Source organism: Physeter macrocephalus, chromosome 3 (assembly GCF_002837175.3).
Source record: "Physeter macrocephalus isolate SW-GA chromosome 3, ASM283717v5, whole genome shotgun sequence".
Classification (NCBI taxonomy): domain Eukaryota; kingdom Metazoa; phylum Chordata; class Mammalia; order Artiodactyla; family Physeteridae; genus Physeter; species Physeter macrocephalus.
In genome coordinates, this window is record NC_041216.1 from 26,388,163 (window position 1) to 26,408,488 (window position 20,326).

General features: G+C 39.9%; 2 protein-coding genes across 11 annotated transcripts in view; one reads left to right on the forward strand and one right to left on the reverse strand.

The window, feature by feature from the left end:
* The first annotated feature begins 463 nt into the window (after positions 1-463).
* Positions 464-5,210, forward strand: UTS2 (urotensin 2). The gene is made up of 4 exons (XM_007106511.1): positions 464-566; positions 2,598-2,705; positions 3,570-3,611; positions 5,089-5,210. The coding sequence occupies exons 1-4, from the start codon at positions 464-466 to the stop codon at positions 5,208-5,210; spliced, it is 375 nt and encodes a 124-aa protein (XP_007106573.1).
* A 2,289-nt stretch (positions 5,211-7,499) lies between these two features.
* The window catches only part of PER3 (period circadian regulator 3), a 69,983-nt gene continuing 57,156 nt past the window's right edge, over positions 7,500-20,326 (reverse strand). For 6 of the 10 annotated variants that reach the window (XM_055083799.1, XM_024125626.3, XM_024125623.3 and 3 more), the window contains exon 20: positions 14,951-15,165. In XM_055083799.1, the coding sequence (XP_054939774.1) occupies positions 14,978-15,165 (188 nt within the window). In that variant the 3' untranslated portion in view covers positions 14,951-14,977. Of the gene's footprint in view, positions 10,614-11,828; positions 11,980-14,949; positions 15,166-20,326 lie in introns of those variants that run through there. The other 4 variants (XM_028487892.2, XM_028487893.2, XM_055083801.1 and 1 more) reach the window with 3 other exon arrangements.

Here is a 20,326-nt window from a genome sequence, read left to right on the forward strand (position 1 = left end):
GTCTTGCCATGCTCCACAATACTTCTGCTGGGTAGGACTCATAAATCCAGGTCTCTGCCTTGGCCACTTCAACTCATGTCTTATCCTTTCTTTAACTCATGATTTATTGCTCTCAGTTACTCCTTTTGCCAACTTTATAAACGTAACTGTTCTTTATTTAATACCTATTTTGTACACTAGGCAACAAGACAGTAAATTTATTGTCTATGAGTTGCTACTTTGAAAAATTACATCAATGCAAAGTGATTGTCTTTCAGCCTTGAGCCAATAAATTTATTTATTTATTTTTTTTGTAGGGGATGATATGAGGTCATAGGATAATATATATAATCGCTGATCACCGAATGAGAAGGAACAAGTTGCAGTCAAATGCTCTACCACTGAGCTATATCTCCGAGAAGAAGCAAGTTGAAAGTTCCAACAAACAGAAGCTGAGAAGGAAGACTTCTGTCTCCTGCCAATCATGTATAAGCTGGTCTCCTGCTGTTTGCTTTTCATAGGATGCTTAAATCCTCTCTGGTCTCTTCCTGTCCTTGACTCCAGGCAAGAGCCCCTGCAGCTCTCAGGTAAAATGATTTCTTTCCCTTATGTCAGTCTTGAAAGAGTCTTCAAGGGTCTTAAATGCAATGTTAGAGATAAGAATGAAAATTCTTTCTTAAAGGAGTCTTGTGAAATTAATAGTCCCAGCTATGAAAAGAATTCTAAGGATCCTTACAACACATCTCAGAGTCAGTAATGGATACAGTTTTTTTTTTCCTTTCTAAAATGTAAAAGTAGAAGGTTAACATTGCTTATTTAATGTCACTTCTACATTTCTAAGTTATTTTGATCCGCTTTTTTCTTTTTTTTTCAATTTTGAAAATGGCACTAAATTTAAAACATCATTGCTTTTAGTTTCTATTTTAAATGAACTGGATGAATGCAGAATTGGTTGTTCCAATTATAGGTTAAAATATTTTTATTGTATCTTATTTTAAGCTAAAAAGTAATCATCTGACATGTGTTATATGAAACAAAAATGTTTATTAAAAAATAAAGAAGTGACTATCTGGGGCTAGGGATGACACAGATTTCCAAGTACATTTGTTTTCCTTTTGATTGTTGTTTCATTCAGTTCAATGCTAAGTTGAATTCTCCTAAAGTGTATCAGTCAAGCAGATACTTATTGTGCTGTTAGCTCTTTAGTTAAGAAACGAAAAGGTTGGTGCTTGGGTAATAGGTTCATAAACATTTTAACTTGTCTTTAATTGTGGATACTTTAGACATTTTTTTTATAAAGAAAAAAAAACTCTTCTAAGCCATTGATTTTATAATTTCTACTCTCTAAAGTTTCTCTCAGGCAGCTTTCTGATAATTGTCAAGCTCTAACTTCCACAGTCACTGAACTCATAAGTGGCAGTCATCTTAATGGCTAAATCGGGCATTAACTTTATTGAATCTCTGCTATAAAAAAAAAGAACAGTGAAAAGCATAAGATGAAACCAAGAATGAACATTCAGATATTACTGTCATCCTCAAAAAATTACATATCATGATTATGATTTTTCCAAACTTAGATGAGTGTAGCATCTCACTTAAATTCTTAACAGGTGGCAGCTTACATTAGAGTTTTTGCCTGAAATCTTTTCCTACTTATTTGTTTCTCCAAAAATGATCCTTCATGACATAAACATTGATGTGTGGCCAAATTTTATAGATTTATCATTAATATTCTTCAGAATTTTACAGATTTCTCATCAATATTCTTCAGAAGTACTGTGAATGTGCCCAGAAGCCTTCACAATGGCTTGCTCTTTGTTTTCCAGTCAAGGTTGTAGCTGAGGATTTGGAAGCCTTAGCGGAGCAAGGGGATAGTACAGGACTCCCCAGAAGCTCCAATCTCCCCACTGAAGCACCTGGCCAAGATTGCTCTGCCCGGGTCCAGAGTCTGCTCACCAGACCTCACACTCACTTCCCACACACCTTGCACACACTTACCATGCATCTTCTATGCCACTAAGCTGACCAAATTTCACCCTGAAAATGTTGCTATCAACTTCTTTAAAGAGTATTTTAAAGCTGACTCTCTTTTCTGACGATTGTGTCTAAATCTTGGAGGCCAGACAGATAAGAGGTGATGCCATCCTATTTGCTTTACAGGAAGAACCTTAACAATCCTGTCTTTTAGAAAACCACTCCTTTATTTTTCCTCTCACTCCAATTTCACCACCCATATGTCTGAAAGCAAAAGGCAAAAGGCAGCAGTAGGTAAATAGAAATGAGGAAGAATCACTTTGTAAGTGGAAGTGCTTTTGCACTGACCCTGTGGCTCAGCCCTACCCTCTTATTCAAGGCAGTGAGCAGCCTGGCAAGGCCACACAGGCAGGAGGAATCAGAATGAGAATCACACTCTGGATTTCCTGTTCTGCTGGCTTGTGAACTGGACTGTAGCATTTCCACTTCTCGGTTAAAATACTACTGAAGACAAACCCGGAACTTAGTCTTTGAGGTTTTTCTAGTATTATCTCCTTGTCCCTGGTACCCCCCAAAAGACAATAAGGAACAGAACTGATTGAAGAATCGGCTGAGTTGCTAATATCCATTTCTACGCTGTGTAGCACCTGAAGATATCAGACCAACTTTGGATGAGCTGGAAAGAGCTTCCCTTCTGCAGATGCTGTCAGAGATGTCAGATGCAGAGACAGGAGACGGTCTTAGGAAAGCAGGTGAAATGATTCTTGTGTTTACAGCCTGTCTGATTTTCTGGCCACTGAATTTACGCCCTGGGCTTATCAGTTAGATGAGGTAAAATCCTATTTTGGAACATAAAGATCAGCTATGTAAAATGAGTTCGTTACCCAACACTCTCCCGTCTGGGCATAAAGACTTCCTCTGCCATCTTCTGTTTTCTTTTTCTCAGCAACTCCTTCCAAGCGTCCTGCTCTACTTGGTCCCTCGGTATATTTGTTCTCTGTACGCACTTTTATTTTGGGGGGAAGGAGGGCATTATCCCAGTTTTCAATAAGTGAAATTTACAATCCTGGTTTCCCACTTACTCAAGTCTTAAGCAAATTACTTAATCTATCTGTACCTGTTTCTTAAACCAGTAAACGGAATGATAAAAATGCCCATCTCATGGGGTTGTTGTGAAGTTCAGTCAATGAGAAAATGCAAGTAGAATGTTCAGCACAGCGGCACACAAAGTAATCCATGAAATGGCAACTTTTACTATTTTCTCTGTCACTGTATTCCTCCCAGCACTGATAGAAATGCTCAGGACATTCTGGAAACGAGATGGAGTCTTTTAATAGACCTTGTTTAGTAGAAAGAATTTCACTTGTTATAAAATATTTTTGATAAACTACTGAACTGCTAACTCAGGAAAATGCAGAGCCCTTTGTGAATTCTGGAAGTGAGAAAGAACCAGGTGCCTGCCTATCTTCCTTCAAGTAAATATCACTGTGGTGTGAAAAAAAGGAAAATCAGAAACTAGACATGATTTAGGAATATTTTGTGTGTTTTAAATAAGACAAGTATAAAATGGAAATAATAGATCTGATGATGAATGGTTTCAAAATACTGTTTTCCAGATCTCGGTACCAACATTTTTTACCCAAGTGGAAGTGTGAGAAAGGTAAGTAGCTCCATCATGAGAATTACGTTACAAAAGTGAGCATGCTATGCCTTGACTTTAGAGGAGCCCCAATTCATGAACCAGTCGAGCATTTTCGGTAGAAATCACACCTTAAAATAACTGGTCAGTCAGTATTACTTCAAAGCATGTCCCAAATTTTGATCCATATAAATGTGGATGCAACAAGAACTTATCCAGTGCCCACTTTGGATAAATTATTGTAACGAGTTTAAGAGAATAAAAAATAGATAAGGCCCCTGCCCTCAGGTTTGTCATCCACTTGTGCTGTGTCATTGATCGCCTTCACGTGGTCCGAGGACCAGCAGTATTGGTACCATGTGGAAGCCTGTGAGAAATGCAGACTCCCAGACCCCACCCCACAGCACCTACTGAATCAAAATCTGCATCTTACCAAGACTCCCCAGGTGATTCTTATGCACATTAAATAAAGTATGACAAGCCCTGCCATATGATGTCTAAATAGAAGAGAGACACGGTCAAAACCCTGAGATGTCGTGTGTGTGATAGAGCAGAATATGTAGGAAATCATTTTGGGTGCAGAAGACATACTGTGATTGGGATTGATGAATGATAATATTAAATGGTTAGAAATGGTGCACAGTTAATGGAGGACCTTAAACACTAAAAGAAAAATCTGTATTTGATCATTATCAACCCCTCAAACTCTAAATTAGTGTCTCCTAAAGGGCTTTCCAGCTATACCAGTCCCACGAGCCAGCCTACAGTGACGCCCTGGGTTCTGGCCCCTCTCCCATCCTGGTAATTCTTTACGTACATTATTAGCATGTTAAAGCCTCCAGGAAATGAGATAAGCGTATTTAATTTCAACCAAGCATTTCCCAAATATTTTGACCGGCGACACCTTTATTTGGTGTAGCACCCATTACCATCCTTATAAAAATATACTCTGGAATCCCTCAATTCTGAAGATGGCATACACCACCTGAGGCCCCAGGGCAGTTAAACCACCCAGAAGGGGATGGGGATGGCTTCTACATTAAACATTATCATTCAGATGTTTATATTGTTCCGAATAGAAGGGTTATGATGAAAGACTCTAAAATCATAATGGTGATTAGGATTTGCTCATGAAATCCCAGAAAAAAAAAAGTAAGGGTCCATGCTTAAAAAAGTTAATTTCAAGGCAAATAAAAGGCCTACTTTACAGAGAAGACAGTAAATGGACAGAACATGTTACTGACAGATTTAAATAGAAATAGGTCAGTGAGGGTTTAGGAAAATTCACAGCAATCACAGGGCTAAACAGACTGGATGGACCACAGGTAGGGCACAAGGAGACCTTCCAGAACCTACACGCTGGGCGCTCACCGCAATTCTATCCCATAAAACAGCAAGAAAACACTTTTTAAAGGTCCTACATCTGAACTAAGGTTCCTATTTTTGTGTGTAGGACTCAATTCATTGATAACCTGTTTTTTTATTTGGATTGTTTTAATTTCAGGCTTTCTCAGGACAAGATCCTAACATTTTACTGAGTCACGTTTTAGCCAGAATCAGGAAACCATACAAGAAACGTGGAACTCCCTCTGAATGCTTCTGGAAATACTGTGTCTGAAGTGATATGAACATCTACTTGTCAACTCAAAAGCAACCATCTTAGAAAAAGTAAAATAAAAACGCTTGATTTGAAAGCAGTATAGATGAAAACCTAGGCAAGCTATACCCTGTTCATTGTTATTTGGAAAATAAATCCTCTATGTTTTGCAAATATCATGAGTGGTTATTTTACTTATAAGCATATCCTGAAAATCTATCCATCAATTTATCTTTAAAGAATTATCTAAAAGTTTAAAAGTAAACAAATAAATGAACAGAAGCAAATACTAAGAAGAAAAAGTCAGAAAAGTAAATTTTAGTTAAAATAGTAAAACTACAAATCATTTAACCTACATTATCTTAGTGATGATGTCCTCTCAAGCCTTAAAAATAACAAAGTGAGTTATTACTTAAAAAAAAAAATCAGTATCTTAGCTTGGAAAAGCGTCCAAAGTGAAGGATGCCTAAAGATTAGGGCTGGGAACAGTCTGGATTCTCCTTTGTTTTTGAAGAAGGGCGTCCACACACTCCGATTCCCTCTCCCTTAGTTAACCTAAGTACTGAACACTTGAAAACTTTAATCTCTTAACACTGAAGCTTGTTTGATGTCAGTTTCTGTGAGCTCAAGGAGCACAGTACTAGAAAAATACCTTCACAATCTGTTTCTTAGAGAAGAAACTTGAGGTGGGATTTAAGACTGTGGAATGGAAGATATGGCCTGGTTTATTAATTTTTAAAAACCGTGTGTGTGTGCACATACTAACTTAGCCTCTTCATACATCTATACCATCATAGCTTATCTATGTATAGAGTATGGAGCTGAGACCCGCGAGCTCCACGCAGCTCCCAGCACAGCCCATGCCCGCGGGAGAGCACTTCTCATGGGAAACCCAGGCTCCCCATCTCGGCTCTGTCGCCAATCACACCCCCAACTCAGGAGGAATGAAGGCTCAGGTCTGCACCAAACAGCCACATAATCGGTACTGATCTTGTCAACAACCATCCAAAATCTCTTTAGAGCACAGGTCTGATAAATCTTCCCTTTCCTTGTCTAAGACATCAAGAACAAATCTGTAGGCAAGTTGTTTCCATCTTGAAGGATGGATGCGTCATCTCAGGAACACGCTGACATGTGGCTGTGAGGATGCTGTGGCATCGCTCGCTGCTGAAATTCAACTGAATCCAGTTCCCTAACACAGGACTCTGGCCCCACGAGTGCCGGCATGTTTATGACACCAGGAAGAGCTTAGGGTGGATTCCATCCCGTAGAATCCCAAATCCCTCCCGTTTTGTGATACTAGGCAGCTGCTCTTACAGCCGGGGCTCTGGTGTCAAGTCCCTGCTCCCACCCAGCTGTGAGCCCCCGGCCAGGTCATCCGGCTCTCTCCACCCCCCTGTCCTTCTCTGTAAAATGAGGGCAGTGACGCTGCTTATTTCGTGGTTGTATTAAATGAGATAATTCATGGGAAGCACCAGAACCGTCCCTGCGGGAGGAGTACACATCCATCAACACTGAGCTCTCTTCCCTTCTTGGGTTGCTGTTGTTTTATTACGACAGGAGGTGCAGGTGGTTTGAAAGGTGTAACATTTAGCAAGTCCTGTTGGCCTCAGGATCCCGATTCATAGTTTAATTCCAAGATTCTGTTGCTGCCAGTTCCACATTCAGACTTTGTGAAACACAGGTTCACTCTACAGAATCTGAAAGAGTAATCTTCATAACTAAATTTTGTAAATTAGGCATTAAAATTAGTATTAAAGCGACCTCCCTTGTGGCGCAGTGGTTAAGAATCCACCTGGGACCAGGGGACATGGGTTCAAGCCCTGGTCCGGGAAGATCCCACATGCCGCGGAGCAACTAAGCCCATGCGCCACAACTACTGAGCCTGCGCACCACAACTACTGAAGCCTGCATGCCCAGAGCCCACACTCCGCAACAAGAGAAGCCACTGCAATGAGAAGCCTGTGCACCGCAACGAAGAGTAGCCCCCGCTCACCGCAACTAGAGAAACAAAGACTCAACACAGCCAAACATTAAAAAAAAAAATTAGTATTAAAAAACATGTACATATGTTGAGAACCCAATAAGCTCCTCCCAGTGCTGAAGTGAGGACTAAATGCTGTGTTATCACTGAGCAGGACCTTGGACGCAGTGACGACAGAGACGCAGACACAGAGTGACCCTAACGTGAGCGCCCTGCAGTGTCTCTCAATCTCAGTAAATCTTTCTCAGTGATATAAAACACACATTCAGGGCAAAGGTTTATTGATGCAGTGCAAGAAATTTCTCAAGTTTCACATGTATACCGTTTATTGTTTTTGCTTAAAAAAGATACCCGATTAAAATATTAATAACCATTAAAAACAAGTAAATTCACAGTTAATTATAAACTCAGTTGAAAGAAAATTTACATTTGGATTAAATTTACCTTGTAAGTTATGATGAAGTTGCACTTAATTGTAAAACGATTCCATTTGCACAGCATTCTGTTGTTCATAAATCCTGACCTCTTATCCAAAAAAATACAGCTTTTTGGTAACATTTATGTAAACACTGAAGCCTATAGTATACATTTTTATTACCAATTTCTATAGTTATCAATACAAAAAGTTCATAAACTTGAACAACTGTTTAAACTCGGGGGGATCCCCCCTGGGGGGGCGGCAGCCGCACTGCTGAACCTCGTCTGCTCATCCTCAGCAGTAGAAGCATCATGGTCCAAACTCTAAATACGCCAGTTCGGCGGCTTATCAAAGTATCAGAACTACAAATGGTTTTTTAGATCTGCTTACAACAAGCACCAATTTTAAATTGACCCTAAACGTGTAGTAAGGCAAAGAAATAAGCAAATGTCGATAAAACAAACGTCCAGAAAGAATCGAAATGAGGGCTTATATTAGAGAAGGTCAGGTTTATAAAACATGTTCACAAATGCAGAACCGTCCTCTGATTGCTCCATGCCATTTCTGATTTAAACAAATTAAAAAGGTTATCACTACAGAAGGTCACAGCGATTCTACTGATGGACAATATCCAGGCTGGTTCATTTCTTAAAATTTGATTTTTCACCAAGGGCAAAAATACCACACAACTTGACCAACACAACAAGGGCTTCAGAGATCATTTAACAGCTGAGATGGAGCAGGATAGGAGAGTCTTCTATTCATAAGACAGGAATACGGGCATGGAGCCGCTTAAAGTGAGAAAATTCCAGGAGATGTCACGGGCATCATTTGAAAATGGTTCTGACACCTGAAGAAAGATTTACCTTATAGGAAACTACAGTTGGCCCCCTGTATTCCTGGTGGGGAGAATCGGGGAGGGGTGTAGAATCCTGGATGTGGATCCGCAGGTACAGAGGGCTGACTGTACCACCATGTTATAGAAGGGTCTTGAGCATCCATGGATTTTAGCATCTGCCAGGGGGTCCTGGAACCAATCCCCTGCAGATTCGAGAGCCGTCTGTTCTACTTTAGAAAGTCAATCTAAGCTACGAGGCTTGAAAATCAGAGTCCAGCAGCATTGTGGATAGAAAGGTTGATTCTCATAATTATGATCAGGATGCCTTTTATAAAAAACTATAAAACTTGAAAGGAAGGAGTGTTTTCCTAAAACAAAAAAAAACACAACAACAAACCACCGCAACAAAAAAAGTAAGTTTTTTGCATGTTATTTAAAAGAGAAAAGGTTATTCCAGCCTTCATTTTCTTCTATTCCTGGTTCTGATCTACATGGGTGTGAACTACACGTCATTCCAAGTTTGAGAAGGAATCATCACTTCTCTACGAAGAGGGGGCTCGCAAATCATGTAAACAACTCACTCACTTCTTAAAAGACACAACTTCAGCAGGCCCAGGAAGCCCTCCTTTGTGGCAGATTCTGCAACCCTCTTGGCTAGGGACCTCCCGTAGGACCCTTACCCCTATTTAAGGGCAACACTTACCCCTATTTAAGGACAAAAAGAAGGCAGTGCCAATCAGACCTCTGGCAGGGATTGAGAGACCTTCTTTTGTGTAAATTGGTTGGAAAGAAAGAATGAACTGTTAGTTTTGATAAGACAACATTTAAACACATACGCATATAAGAACGACATCAACTCTTACATAACTTTAAAAATTTTTGCAATCATTACTTTAAAATTTCAAAAGGGATGAGTCAGAAGCTGGTTGAGCTAGAAGCTCTTTTGTTTTAACATTACACATGAAAAAGCTAATTTAAACCCTGCAAAGAATAAGCTCATTGTGAAGCTGATCCATTTTTAACTAAGACTTTGAGAATTTCAGTGGAAGGTAGAAAATCAAAAGGAAAAGCATCTACAAAAATGAAGGTCAAAATTCAACCCTAAAAGCTAGGAATTTCCGGTACACCAATGGGCAATACATTTTCATACTGGTCAATGCTGAAGTGATCTGTGTTGTGTTGTGAGAAAACTGGAATGTCAGACCCTAACTGTGGAGGGATGTGTCACCGGGCAAAGACCAGGTGAGGGCACTGTTATTTATGGACATTGTTAGGAAAGGTACATGGCCCAGAGCGGGGATTTCCTGAAGTCTCTAACAGGGGAAAATGATTCATGTAACAACAGAACAAAATCAATGAGGCTAAGGTATGGGGCTCTTTCTAGCTATACTTTTTTTTTTAAAAATAAATTTATTTATTTTATTTATTTTATTTTTGGCTGCATGGGTCTTCTTGCTGCGCGTGGGCTTTCTCTAGTTGTGGCGAGCAGGGGCTACTCTTCGTTGTGGTGCGCGGGCTTCTCATTGCAGTGGCTTCTCTTGTGGCAGAGCACGGGCTCTAGGTGCGTGGGCTTCAGTAGTTGTGGCACACGGGCTCAGCAGTTGTGGCTCACGGGCTCTAGAGTGCAGACTCAGTAGTTGTGGCGCACGGGCTGAGTTGCTCCACGGCATGTGGGATCTTCCCAGACCAGGGATCGAACCCGTTTCCCCTGCATTGGCAGGCAGATTCTTAACCACTGCACCACCAGGGAAGTCCTCTAGCTATACTTCTAATTGTAATTTATTTGGGGTGACATCTGAAATAAAGTTCGACTGTACACGTACCTCTTTAGAGGCCATCCAATCTCATTAGAGGACAGCTAAACTAGAAAAATAGTCTATTTGACAGTTTAAATACATTGGGGAAAAAGACAAGTAAAAGAGTCTATATACAATGTCTGCTTCAGGAAAATGATGTCTGTTAAAAAATCAGGAAGGAAAAAGCTTAATATTCAATGATAACTTCAAGGTCATTTAAGACCCAGGGGTTTAGAGAGAATCACAAGGAGGTCTAGCTGTCCCACAGGCCTGGAGAGGGAGTACAGGTGCATCTTCAGAGTCACTCAACTGCTGCTTCTGCTGGATCCGGACCACAGGATTCTGCAGCATCACCAGCTGAATCTCCGTTTTCGCAAGTGACACAGCCCTCCAAAAAGGAACAAGAGCAGGCAGGTTATTTGATGTGAAGTCACCTGAAAAGTTTTTAAACCAGTAAAATGCCGGCCAAGCAACCTGCGTCTCATTCTCCCACTTACTCACATCTAAGACTATCCATTATAGTTCATCCCTTATTATTAGACGGGAAATGACAGCAATTGTTTAAATACTTTTGCTTAAATTGTTTGGGGGCTCATTCTTCATATACTCTTCCCACAGAAATTCCTGCTCGGCATGAATCCTAAATACTAAATCCTAAATCCTCTGGTGTGAATCTTACATCTTGAGTTTCAACTCTTTTCAAACATGCACGCGTATTTGACATGCAAAGCTTATACTCTCCTCCCCAGTCAATCACATATGAAAGCAGGTGTCTTTACTCCTAACTGCCCCATAACATTCCAACTGGTGGAAGAAAAAAACACTTGGAGTCAAAAAGACCTGTATTCAAAATCTGAAGAGCTGTGAGCACTTATACAGTGGTCCTTCAGTTTGTGCAGAGGGCTTGGTTCCTGAACCCCCTGAGGATACAGAAATCTATGGATGTTCAAGTCCTTATATAAATGACTTGGTTCAGTCAGCCCTCTGCACTCGAGGGTTCCGCATCCTTGGATTCAACCAACTGCAGATTGAAATTTGAACCGTGGATATAGAGCGCTGAGTGTACAAATTACTTAGTATCTGTATACCTCACTTTGTTGTTATTGGTAAAGCAGGGATAATAACACCTACCACAGAAGCAATTGTGAAGATTAAGATTTTCAGTGGGATCATGTAATGCACAGTCGGCCCTCTGTATCTGCAGGTTCCACATCCACAGACTGAACCAACCATAGATGGAAAATATTTTGGGAAAAAAATTCCAGAAAGTTCCAAAAAGCAAAACTTAAATTTGCAGTGCACCAGCAACTATTTACATAGAATGTATGTTAAATTTACAACTGTTTAAATAGCATTTACATTGTATTAGGTATTATAAGTAATCTGGAGATGATTTAAGGTATACGGGAGGACGTGCATAGGTTACATGCAACTACTACGCCATTTTACATGAGGGACTTGAGCATCCGCAGATTTTGGTATCCCCAGGGGGTCCTGGAACTAGTCCCCTGCAGAAAAAGAGGGATGACTGTACACTAAGCACCCAGAACACTACCTGGCACAAAAAACAGCAACACATGACAGCTGTTATTACTGGGCTTACTTGGATGTCTACTTCCTGAGGAATCATCTGGCTCTGAATCCAGGAATGCACATCGGCCAGCTCCTCCCTTTGTCCGTGAGAAAACTGCGGCTGCCGCTGCCTCATGCTTTCCAGCTTTTCTAAGTCTTCTTTCAGTACAATTTCTTTAACCCTGAAAACAAGCAAACAAAACCTTCACAGTCCTAAATAAGGCACAGGGTTCTTATCTTGTGATATAAGAACAGCACTTCTTTTTAGTTTGTAATATACTTTATATTTCTTGTTAATATATGACGTACACATCAAAAATATAACAACTGACTCATTTCTTTGTCAGACTGGTAAAGCTAGGCCTCTTTCTCTTGATGGAAAATACCTGTATAGTGATTTTTTTTTTTTTTTTTTTTTTTTTTGCGGTACACGGGCCTCTCACTGTTGTGGCCTCTCCCGTTGCGGAGCACAGGCTCCGGACACGCAGGCTCAGCAGTCATGGCTCACGGGCCTAGCCGCTCCGCGGCATGTGGGATCTTCCCGGACCGAAGCACGAACCCGTGTCCCCTGCATCGGCAGGCGGACTCTCAACCACTGCGCCACCAGGGAAGCCCCTGTATAGTGTTTTAATGAGTCATATGGAAGAAACAGATTTCCTTTAGGTCTTCTCTTCTTTTAGAATGAGAGAAAAAAGTCCAGGCTCTTAAAAAAGTTCTCATACCTGTGGGCTGTCTTGGAAAGCACTGCCTCTCTTTGTTTTCTTGTCTCAGGACACATAACATATTTATACTGTCACTACCACTACAACCATTGTTTTAAGAAATCATTTGTCTTTTGACTTCAAATGAATGAATTTGAAAATACATTTCTCTAAGGATATGTATAAAAACATTAAAAATCACTTTGTATTAAAAACACACTTAAGAAACCATAAAACACTTATATAAAGGTGGGTCTTCTAACATGCTTTCTTACCTCTCAGGCACCTGATACGTCATCAGAATGCACTCAGGTGTCTGTTCTATCATTCTCCAGATGGACTCTTCAGCTAAGTTGGGAAATGTTTCTTTTTTCTGTACATCCTGAGATTGCTGCCCATTTTGAAAGATTTCAGAAGAATAATCACTAGTAGCAAAGTTTATACTGCTGCCACTGCTTCCTATCAAAAATCAACAACAGAAAAATTTGAAAATACCTGTCAGGGGCTGATTTGCCAAACTGGCCCTCATTCTTCAAAGACTTTGGCAACTAGCTGGTAGGGTCCTTCACCACCCAGTGCAGCCATCATCCCAGGTCACCTCAGCCTTCCAGTTCCTCGATCTTCCCAAGATCTCCTTCTCAGTCTTCCTGAACTATCCTCTTCCCAAGGCCATTCCTTGTTTGTTCTCATCACCCACAACTGCTCCATCTCCAGCTCTGTCTCCAAACTCACCAACCTCTCAGCTTCAATTTCTTGTTTGCTTGTTCAACTGTTCCAACCACAAATTTGGAACAGTGCCTTAGCCGTTCTGCTTAGAGCCCAAAGCCCATCATTCATTCAGTAGCACTCTGCAATACCTGAGACTTCTTTTTCCCTTTAATTTTCCACAACTATCAAAATGTAACTCTGATAAAGCCACTTATCAGTTCTGCTCTTATCTAAACCCAAGTAGCCAAAGGCATAGAGAAAGTCACGTAAAACAGGCTGCATTGGTTCTACAGTAAATTCATCACCACCAAAGGATCATCACAAAGCCCATATCCTGGTACAGTTCTGTGGTCAGCACACTAGTCTATCCCCAGCAGGATTATCTTCTACTCCTCTGTTTCCTCCCTCACTCTCACCTATTTTATAAGAAAAAAAAAAGGAAGCCACTAGAAAGGAAATTCATCATCCTGATACCAAACATAAACTTACTCATATCTACATTCTCTCCTCATCATCCTCCTGTTACAATAGAGAAGCCATCCATCCATCCCAAGGCCCATTGCTTTATGGCTGTTATAGAGCCTCATGGATCATTCCTTTCCTATCTTGCATGTGACCCTTCAAGGTCCTTCTCATTGACTTTCAAAAAATTAAAAGAAAACAAAACAAAGTACCTCTCCAATTTTTAAAAAAAGGGTATGGGTAAACATAAAAGGCATTTTTCCTCATTAGAAAAACATCATTAAAAGGTAATTGTTTAAGGCAAAAACAGTAAAACTTCCATTGTGGGGTTTATAATACATGTTGCAGTAAAGTGTATGATGGAAATGGCACAAAAGAGGGGAAATGGAAGTACTCTGTTTTAAGGTTCTTAGACATAAAGTGATAGAATAGGTATAATTTGTGAAGGTAAACTGGGATAAGTAAAAGATGCATGTGTAAATCCTAGAGCAATGACTAAAAAAAAAAAAAAAGGAAACAAGGAAAAAAAAAAAAGAATAGCTGGGAGGCCAATAATGGAGAGAAAATGGAATCATTAAAAATACACAATTTGGGCTTCCCTGGTGGTGCAGTGGTTGAGAGTCTGCCTGCCGATGCAGGGGACATAGGTTTGTGCCCCGGTCCAGGAAGATCCCACATGCCGCGGAGCGGCTGGGCCCGTGAGCCATGGCCGCTGAGCCTGCGCGTCCGGAGCCTGTGCTCCGCAACGGGAGAGGCCACAATAGTGAGAGGGCCTCTCACTGTTGTGGCCTCTCCCGTTGCGGAGCACAGGCTCCGGACACGCAGGCTCAGCAGTCATGGCTCACGGGCCTAGCCGCTCCGCGGCATGTGGGATCTTCCCGGACCGAAGCACGAACCCGTGTCCCCTGCATCGGCAGGCGGACTCTCAACCACTGCGCCACCAGGGAAGCCCCTGTATAGTGTTTTAATGAGTCATATGGAAGAAACAGATTTCCTTTAGGTCTTCTCTTCTTTTAGAATGAGAGAAAAAAGTCCAGGCTCTTAAAAAAGTTCTCATACCTGTGGGCTGTCTTGGAAAGCACTGCCTCTCTTTGTTTTCTTGTCTCAGGACACATAACATATTTATACTGTCACTACCACTACAACCATTGTTTTAAGAAATCATTTGTCTTTTGACTTCAAATGAATGAATTTGAAAATACATTTCTCTAAGGATATGTATAAAAACATTAAAAATCACTTTGTATTAAAAACACACTTAAGAAACCATAAAACACTTATATAAAGGTGGGTCTTCTAACATGCTTTCTTACCTCTCAGGCACCTGATACGTCATCAGAATGCACTCAGGTGTCTGTTCTATCATTCTCCAGATGGACTCTTCAGCTAAGTTGGGAAATGTTTCTTTTTTCTGTACATCCTGAGATTGCTGCCCATTTTGAAAGATTTCAGAAGAATAATCACTAGTAGCAAAGTTTATACTGCTGCCACTGCTTCCTATCAAAAATCAACAACAGAAAAATTTGAAAATACCTGTCAGGGGCTGATTTGCCAAACTGGCCCTCATTCTTCAAAGACTTTGGCAACTAGCTGGTAGGGTCCTTCACCACCCAGTGCAGCCATCATCCCAGGTCACCTCAGCCTTCCAGTTCCTCGATCTTCCCAAGATCTCCTTCTCAGTCTTCCTGAACTATCCTCTTCCCAAGGCCATTCCTTGTTTGTTCTCATCACCCACAACTGCTCCATCTCCAGCTCTGTCTCCAAACTCACCAACCTCTCAGCTTCAATTTCTTGTTTGCTTGTTCAACTGTTCCAACCACAAATTTGGAACAGTGCCTTAGCCGTTCTGCTTAGAGCCCAAAGCCCATCATTCATTCAGTAGCACTCTGCAATACCTGAGACTTCTTTTTCCCTTTAATTTTCCACAACTATCAAAATGTAACTCTGATAAAGCCACTTATCAGTTCTGCTCTTATCTAAACCCAAGTAGCCAAAGGCATAGAGAAAGTCACGTAAAACAGGCTGCATTGGTTCTACAGTAAATTCATCACCACCAAAGGATCATCACAAAGCCCATATCCTGGTACAGTTCTGTGGTCAGCACACTAGTCTATCCCCAGCAGGATTATCTTCTACTCCTCTGTTTCCTCCCTCACTCTCACCTATTTTATAAGAAAAAAAAAAGGAAGCCACTAGAAAGGAAATTCATCATCCTGATACCAAACATAAACTTACTCATATCTACATTCTCTCCTCATCATCCTCCTGTTACAATAGAGAAGCCATCCATCCATCCCAAGGCCCATTGCTTTATGGCTGTTATAGAGCCTCATGGATCATTCCTTTCCTATCTTGCATGTGACCCTTCAAGGTCCTTCTCATTGACTTTCAAAAAATTAAAAGAAAACAAAACAAAGTACCTCTCCAATTTTTAAAAAAAGGGTATGGGTAAACATAAAAGGCATTTTTCCTCATTAGAAAAACATCATTAAAAGGTAATTGTTTAAGGCAAAAACAGTAAAACTTCCATTGTGGGGTTTATAATACATGTTGCAGTAAAGTGTATGATGGAAATGGCACAAAAGAGGGGAAATGGAAGTACTCTGTTTTAAGGTTCTTAGACATAAAGTGATAGAATAGGTATAATTTGTGAAGGTAAACTGGGATAAGTAAAAGATGCATGTGTAAATCCTAGAGCAATGACTAAAAAAAAAAAAAAAAGGAAACAAGGAAAAAAAAAAAAGAATAGCTGGGAGGCCAATAATGGAGAGAAAATGGAATCATTAAAAATACACAATTTGGGCTTCCCTGGTGGTGCAGTGGTTGAGAGTCTGCCTGCCGATGCAGGGGACATAGGTTTGTGCCCCGGTCCAGGAAGATCCCACATGCCGCGGAGCGGCTGGGCCCGTGAGCCATGGCCGCTGAGCCTGCGCGTCCGGAGCCTGTGCTCCGCAACGGGAGAGGCCACAATAGTGAGAGGCCCGCGTACCGCAAAATAAATAAATAAATAAATACACAATTAACCCAAAAGGAAGAGGGGAAGAGAAAAAAGGAAGAAAGAGCAAATGAGACAAACATAAAACAAATAGCAAGATGGAAGATTTAATTTAAACCTGATCATATCAATAATCATATTAAATGTAAATGGTCTAAGTATTCCAATTAAAAGTCAGAGACTGTCACATAGATAAAGAAGCAATACCCAACCATACACTGGTTACCAGAAATCAACTTTAAATATAAAGACACAGATAAAAGTAAAAAGATGGAAAAAAATATGCCATGTAAACACTATCAAAATAAAGCTGGAGGAGCTACACTGATATAAGACAAAGTGGACATCAAGCAAGGTACATTTCATAATAGAGAAATCAATTCATCAAAAGCACATAATCTTAAATGTATATGCAACTAATAATAGAGTTTCAAAATACATGAGGCAAAAACTGATTGAACAGCAAGAAAAAAATAGACAAATTCACAATTATAGGTGGACATGTTAACAGCCCTGTCTTAATAACTGAGAAAACAAGTAGATAGAAAATCAGTTAGGATGTAGAAGGCTGAATCAACATTATCAGCCAACTTGACCAAATTTACATTTACAGAAGATGCTACTCAACAACTGCAGAACACACATTCTTTCCAAGGTCATATGAAACATTTATCAAGACAGACCAAATTCTGAACTATTAAACAAGCCTCAGTAAATTTAAAAAAATACAAAGAATGTTGTCTGACTGCAATTAAGTTAGAAACCAATAAAATACCTGGAAAATGCCCAAATATTAGGAAATAAATACATGTCTAATAACCCATGGTCAAAGAAGAAAACATAAGGGAAATTACAAAATATTTTGGACTGAATGAAAATGAAAACACTCATACAAAAATTTGAGTGATGCAGCTAAAGCTGTGCTTAGAGGGAAATATAAAACCTTAAATGTTTACATTAGGAGGGTAAAAAAGGGTCTCAAATCAATGCTCTAAGCTTCCACCTTAAGAAATTAGAAAAAGAGTAAATAAAATCCAAAGTAAACACACGAAATAATAAAGATTAGAGCAGAAATCAATAAAATACAAGACCAAAAAAAATAGCAAATGAACTCAATGAGATCAAAAGTTGCTTCCTTGAAAAGTTAATAAAAGTGGTAAACATAGAGCCAGAATGATGAAGAAAAAGTAATAATATCAGCAAATAGAGAGGAGACATTAGTATAAATTCTAAAGACATTAAAAGGATAGGGACTATTATAAATAACTTTATGCCAATAAGTTCAACAACTTAGATGAAATGGACAATGGATTTGTATCATCTTGAATGATACAAATTACCAAAGATCATTCAAGAAGAAATAGATAACCTGAGTCTATTAACCATGCCTATTAAAAAAATCAAATTTGTTTTTAAAAACTCTTTCATAAAGAAAACTTCAGGCCCAGATAGCTTCACTGGTGAATTCTACCAACCATACTAAGGAAGATATAATATCAATTCAATACAAACTCTTCCAGAAAACAGAAGAGGAGGGAACAGTGCCCAACTCATTTCTTTTGTTAGGCCAGTATTACCCTGATACCAAAACCAGATAAAGACATCATAAGAAAAGAAGACAACGGACCAATATTTCTCATAATAGGTGCAAGAATCCTTAAAATATTAGGATATAGAATCCGGTAATATATAAAAAGGATAAAATAGCATGACCAAATACAAGGTTAATTTAATATTTGAAAATTAGTTAATGTAATTCACCATATTAACAGAACAAGGGAGAAAGACCATATGGTTAATCTCAGTAGAGGCAGAAGGACTTCCCTGGTGGCAGGGGTTAAGAATCCACCTGCCAAGGCAGGGGACACAGATTCGAGCCCTGATCTGGGAAGATCCCACATGTCGCAGAGCAACTAAGCCCGTGTGCCACAACTACTGAGCCTGAGCTCTAAAGCCCGTGAGCCACAACTACTGAGCCCGTGTGCCACAACTACTGAAGCCCTCGTGCCTAGAGCCCATGCTCCACAACAAGAGAATCCACCGCAATGAGAAGCCCGCACACTGCAACGAAGAGTAGCCCCTGCTCACCACAACTAAAGAAAGCCCACGTGCAGCCACAAAGACCCAACGCAGCCAAAAATAAATAAATAAATAAATTTATTTAAAAAAAATAGATGCAGAAAAAGCATCTCTGTAAATCTGCAGCAGAAAGGAACTTCCTCAATCTTACTGAAGGCCATTTAAGGAAAACCTACATTTAACGTCATACTTACTGAACCATGGCCGCTGAGCCTGCGCGTCCGGAGCCTGTGCTCCGCAACGGGAGAGGCCACAACAGTGGGAGGCCCCCGTACCACCAAAAAAAAAAAAAAAAAAAAAAAAAAAAAAAAAAAAAAAAAAATAGATGCAGAAAAAGCATCTCTGTAAATCTGCAGCAGAAAGGAACTTCCTCAATCTTACTGAAGGCCATTTAAGGAAAACCTACATTTAACGTCATACTTACTGAAACTGTGACACATTTCCCCCTAAGACGATGAACAAGGCAAGAATGTCTGTCTAACCATTTATATTCAATACAGTAAGTCCCCTACATACGAACGAATTCCGTTCTGAAAGCACGTTCCTAAGTCCAATTTGTTTGTAAGTCCAACAAAGTTAGCGAGGTACCCAACTAACACAATCGGCTATATAGTACTGTGCTGTAATAGGCTTATAATACTTTTCACACAAATAATACATAAAAAACAGACACAAAAAATAAAGAAAACATTTTTAACCTTACAGTACAGTCCCTTGAAAAGTACAGTAGTCCAGTACAACAGCTGGCATCCAGGGGCTGGCATCGAGTGAACAGGCAAGAAGAGCTACTGACTGAAGGAGGGAGAGGAGGTGGGAGATGGTAGAGCTGAAGGGCCGTCAGCAGTAGGAGATGGAGTGTAAGCTACAATGTCACTCACGCCTGATGCTGATGGAACGCACGTTCCCACCTTTGAAAATTCGCAACTTGAAGGTTCATATGTAGGGGACTTACTGTACTATATTGGGGGGCCTAGCCAGTCCAAAAAGGAAAGACAAATAAATTAAGGCATACAGATCAGAAAAGAAAAAGTAAAACTATAGCAAGTTTTGAGAATACAAGTTCGAAACACAAAATTTGATTGGCTTTCTATACGCTAACAACAAGCAATTGGAAATTGAAATTTTAAAATGCTATTTACAATAGCATCAAAATTATGAAATCCTTAGTGATAAATTTAGCAAAGTAAGTGTAACCTGTACACTGAAAACTACAAAACATTGCTGAGAAAAATTAAAGATCTACATAAATAGAGAAACAGATCACACTCGTGGATCAGAGGACTCAATACTGTTAGGATAATAATTCCTTCCACATTGGTCAGTAGATTCAACATGATGTCAATCAAAATCCCAGCAGGCTTTTGTGTAGGAATTAAGAAACTGATTCTACAACTTATTTATTTTTAAATCTTTTTTTAAAAATTGAGGTAGCATTGGTTTATGACATTTATAAGTTTCATGTGTATATTGTATTTCTACTTCTGTATACACTACAGCGTGCTCATCACCAAAAATGTAGTTTCCATTACCATACAGTTGACCCCCTTTACCCATTTAGTACCCCCCTTTCCCTCTGGTAACCAT

What these genes read in the sequence shown, in the direction of transcription:
- UTS2 (XM_007106511.1), top strand. Translation starts at nt 464, where the DNA reads ATGTATAAGCTGGTCTCCTGCTGTTTGCTTTTCATAGGATGCTTAAAT. An exon ending in AGAGCCCCTGCAGCTCTCAG is followed by an intron (nt 567 to 2,597) that starts GTAAAATGATTT and finishes TACGCTGTGTAG; the next exon opens with CACCTGAAGATATCAGACCA. An exon ending in AGACGGTCTTAGGAAAGCAG is followed by an intron (nt 2,706 to 3,569) that starts GTGAAATGATTC and finishes ACTGTTTTCCAG; the next exon opens with ATCTCGGTACCAACATTTTT.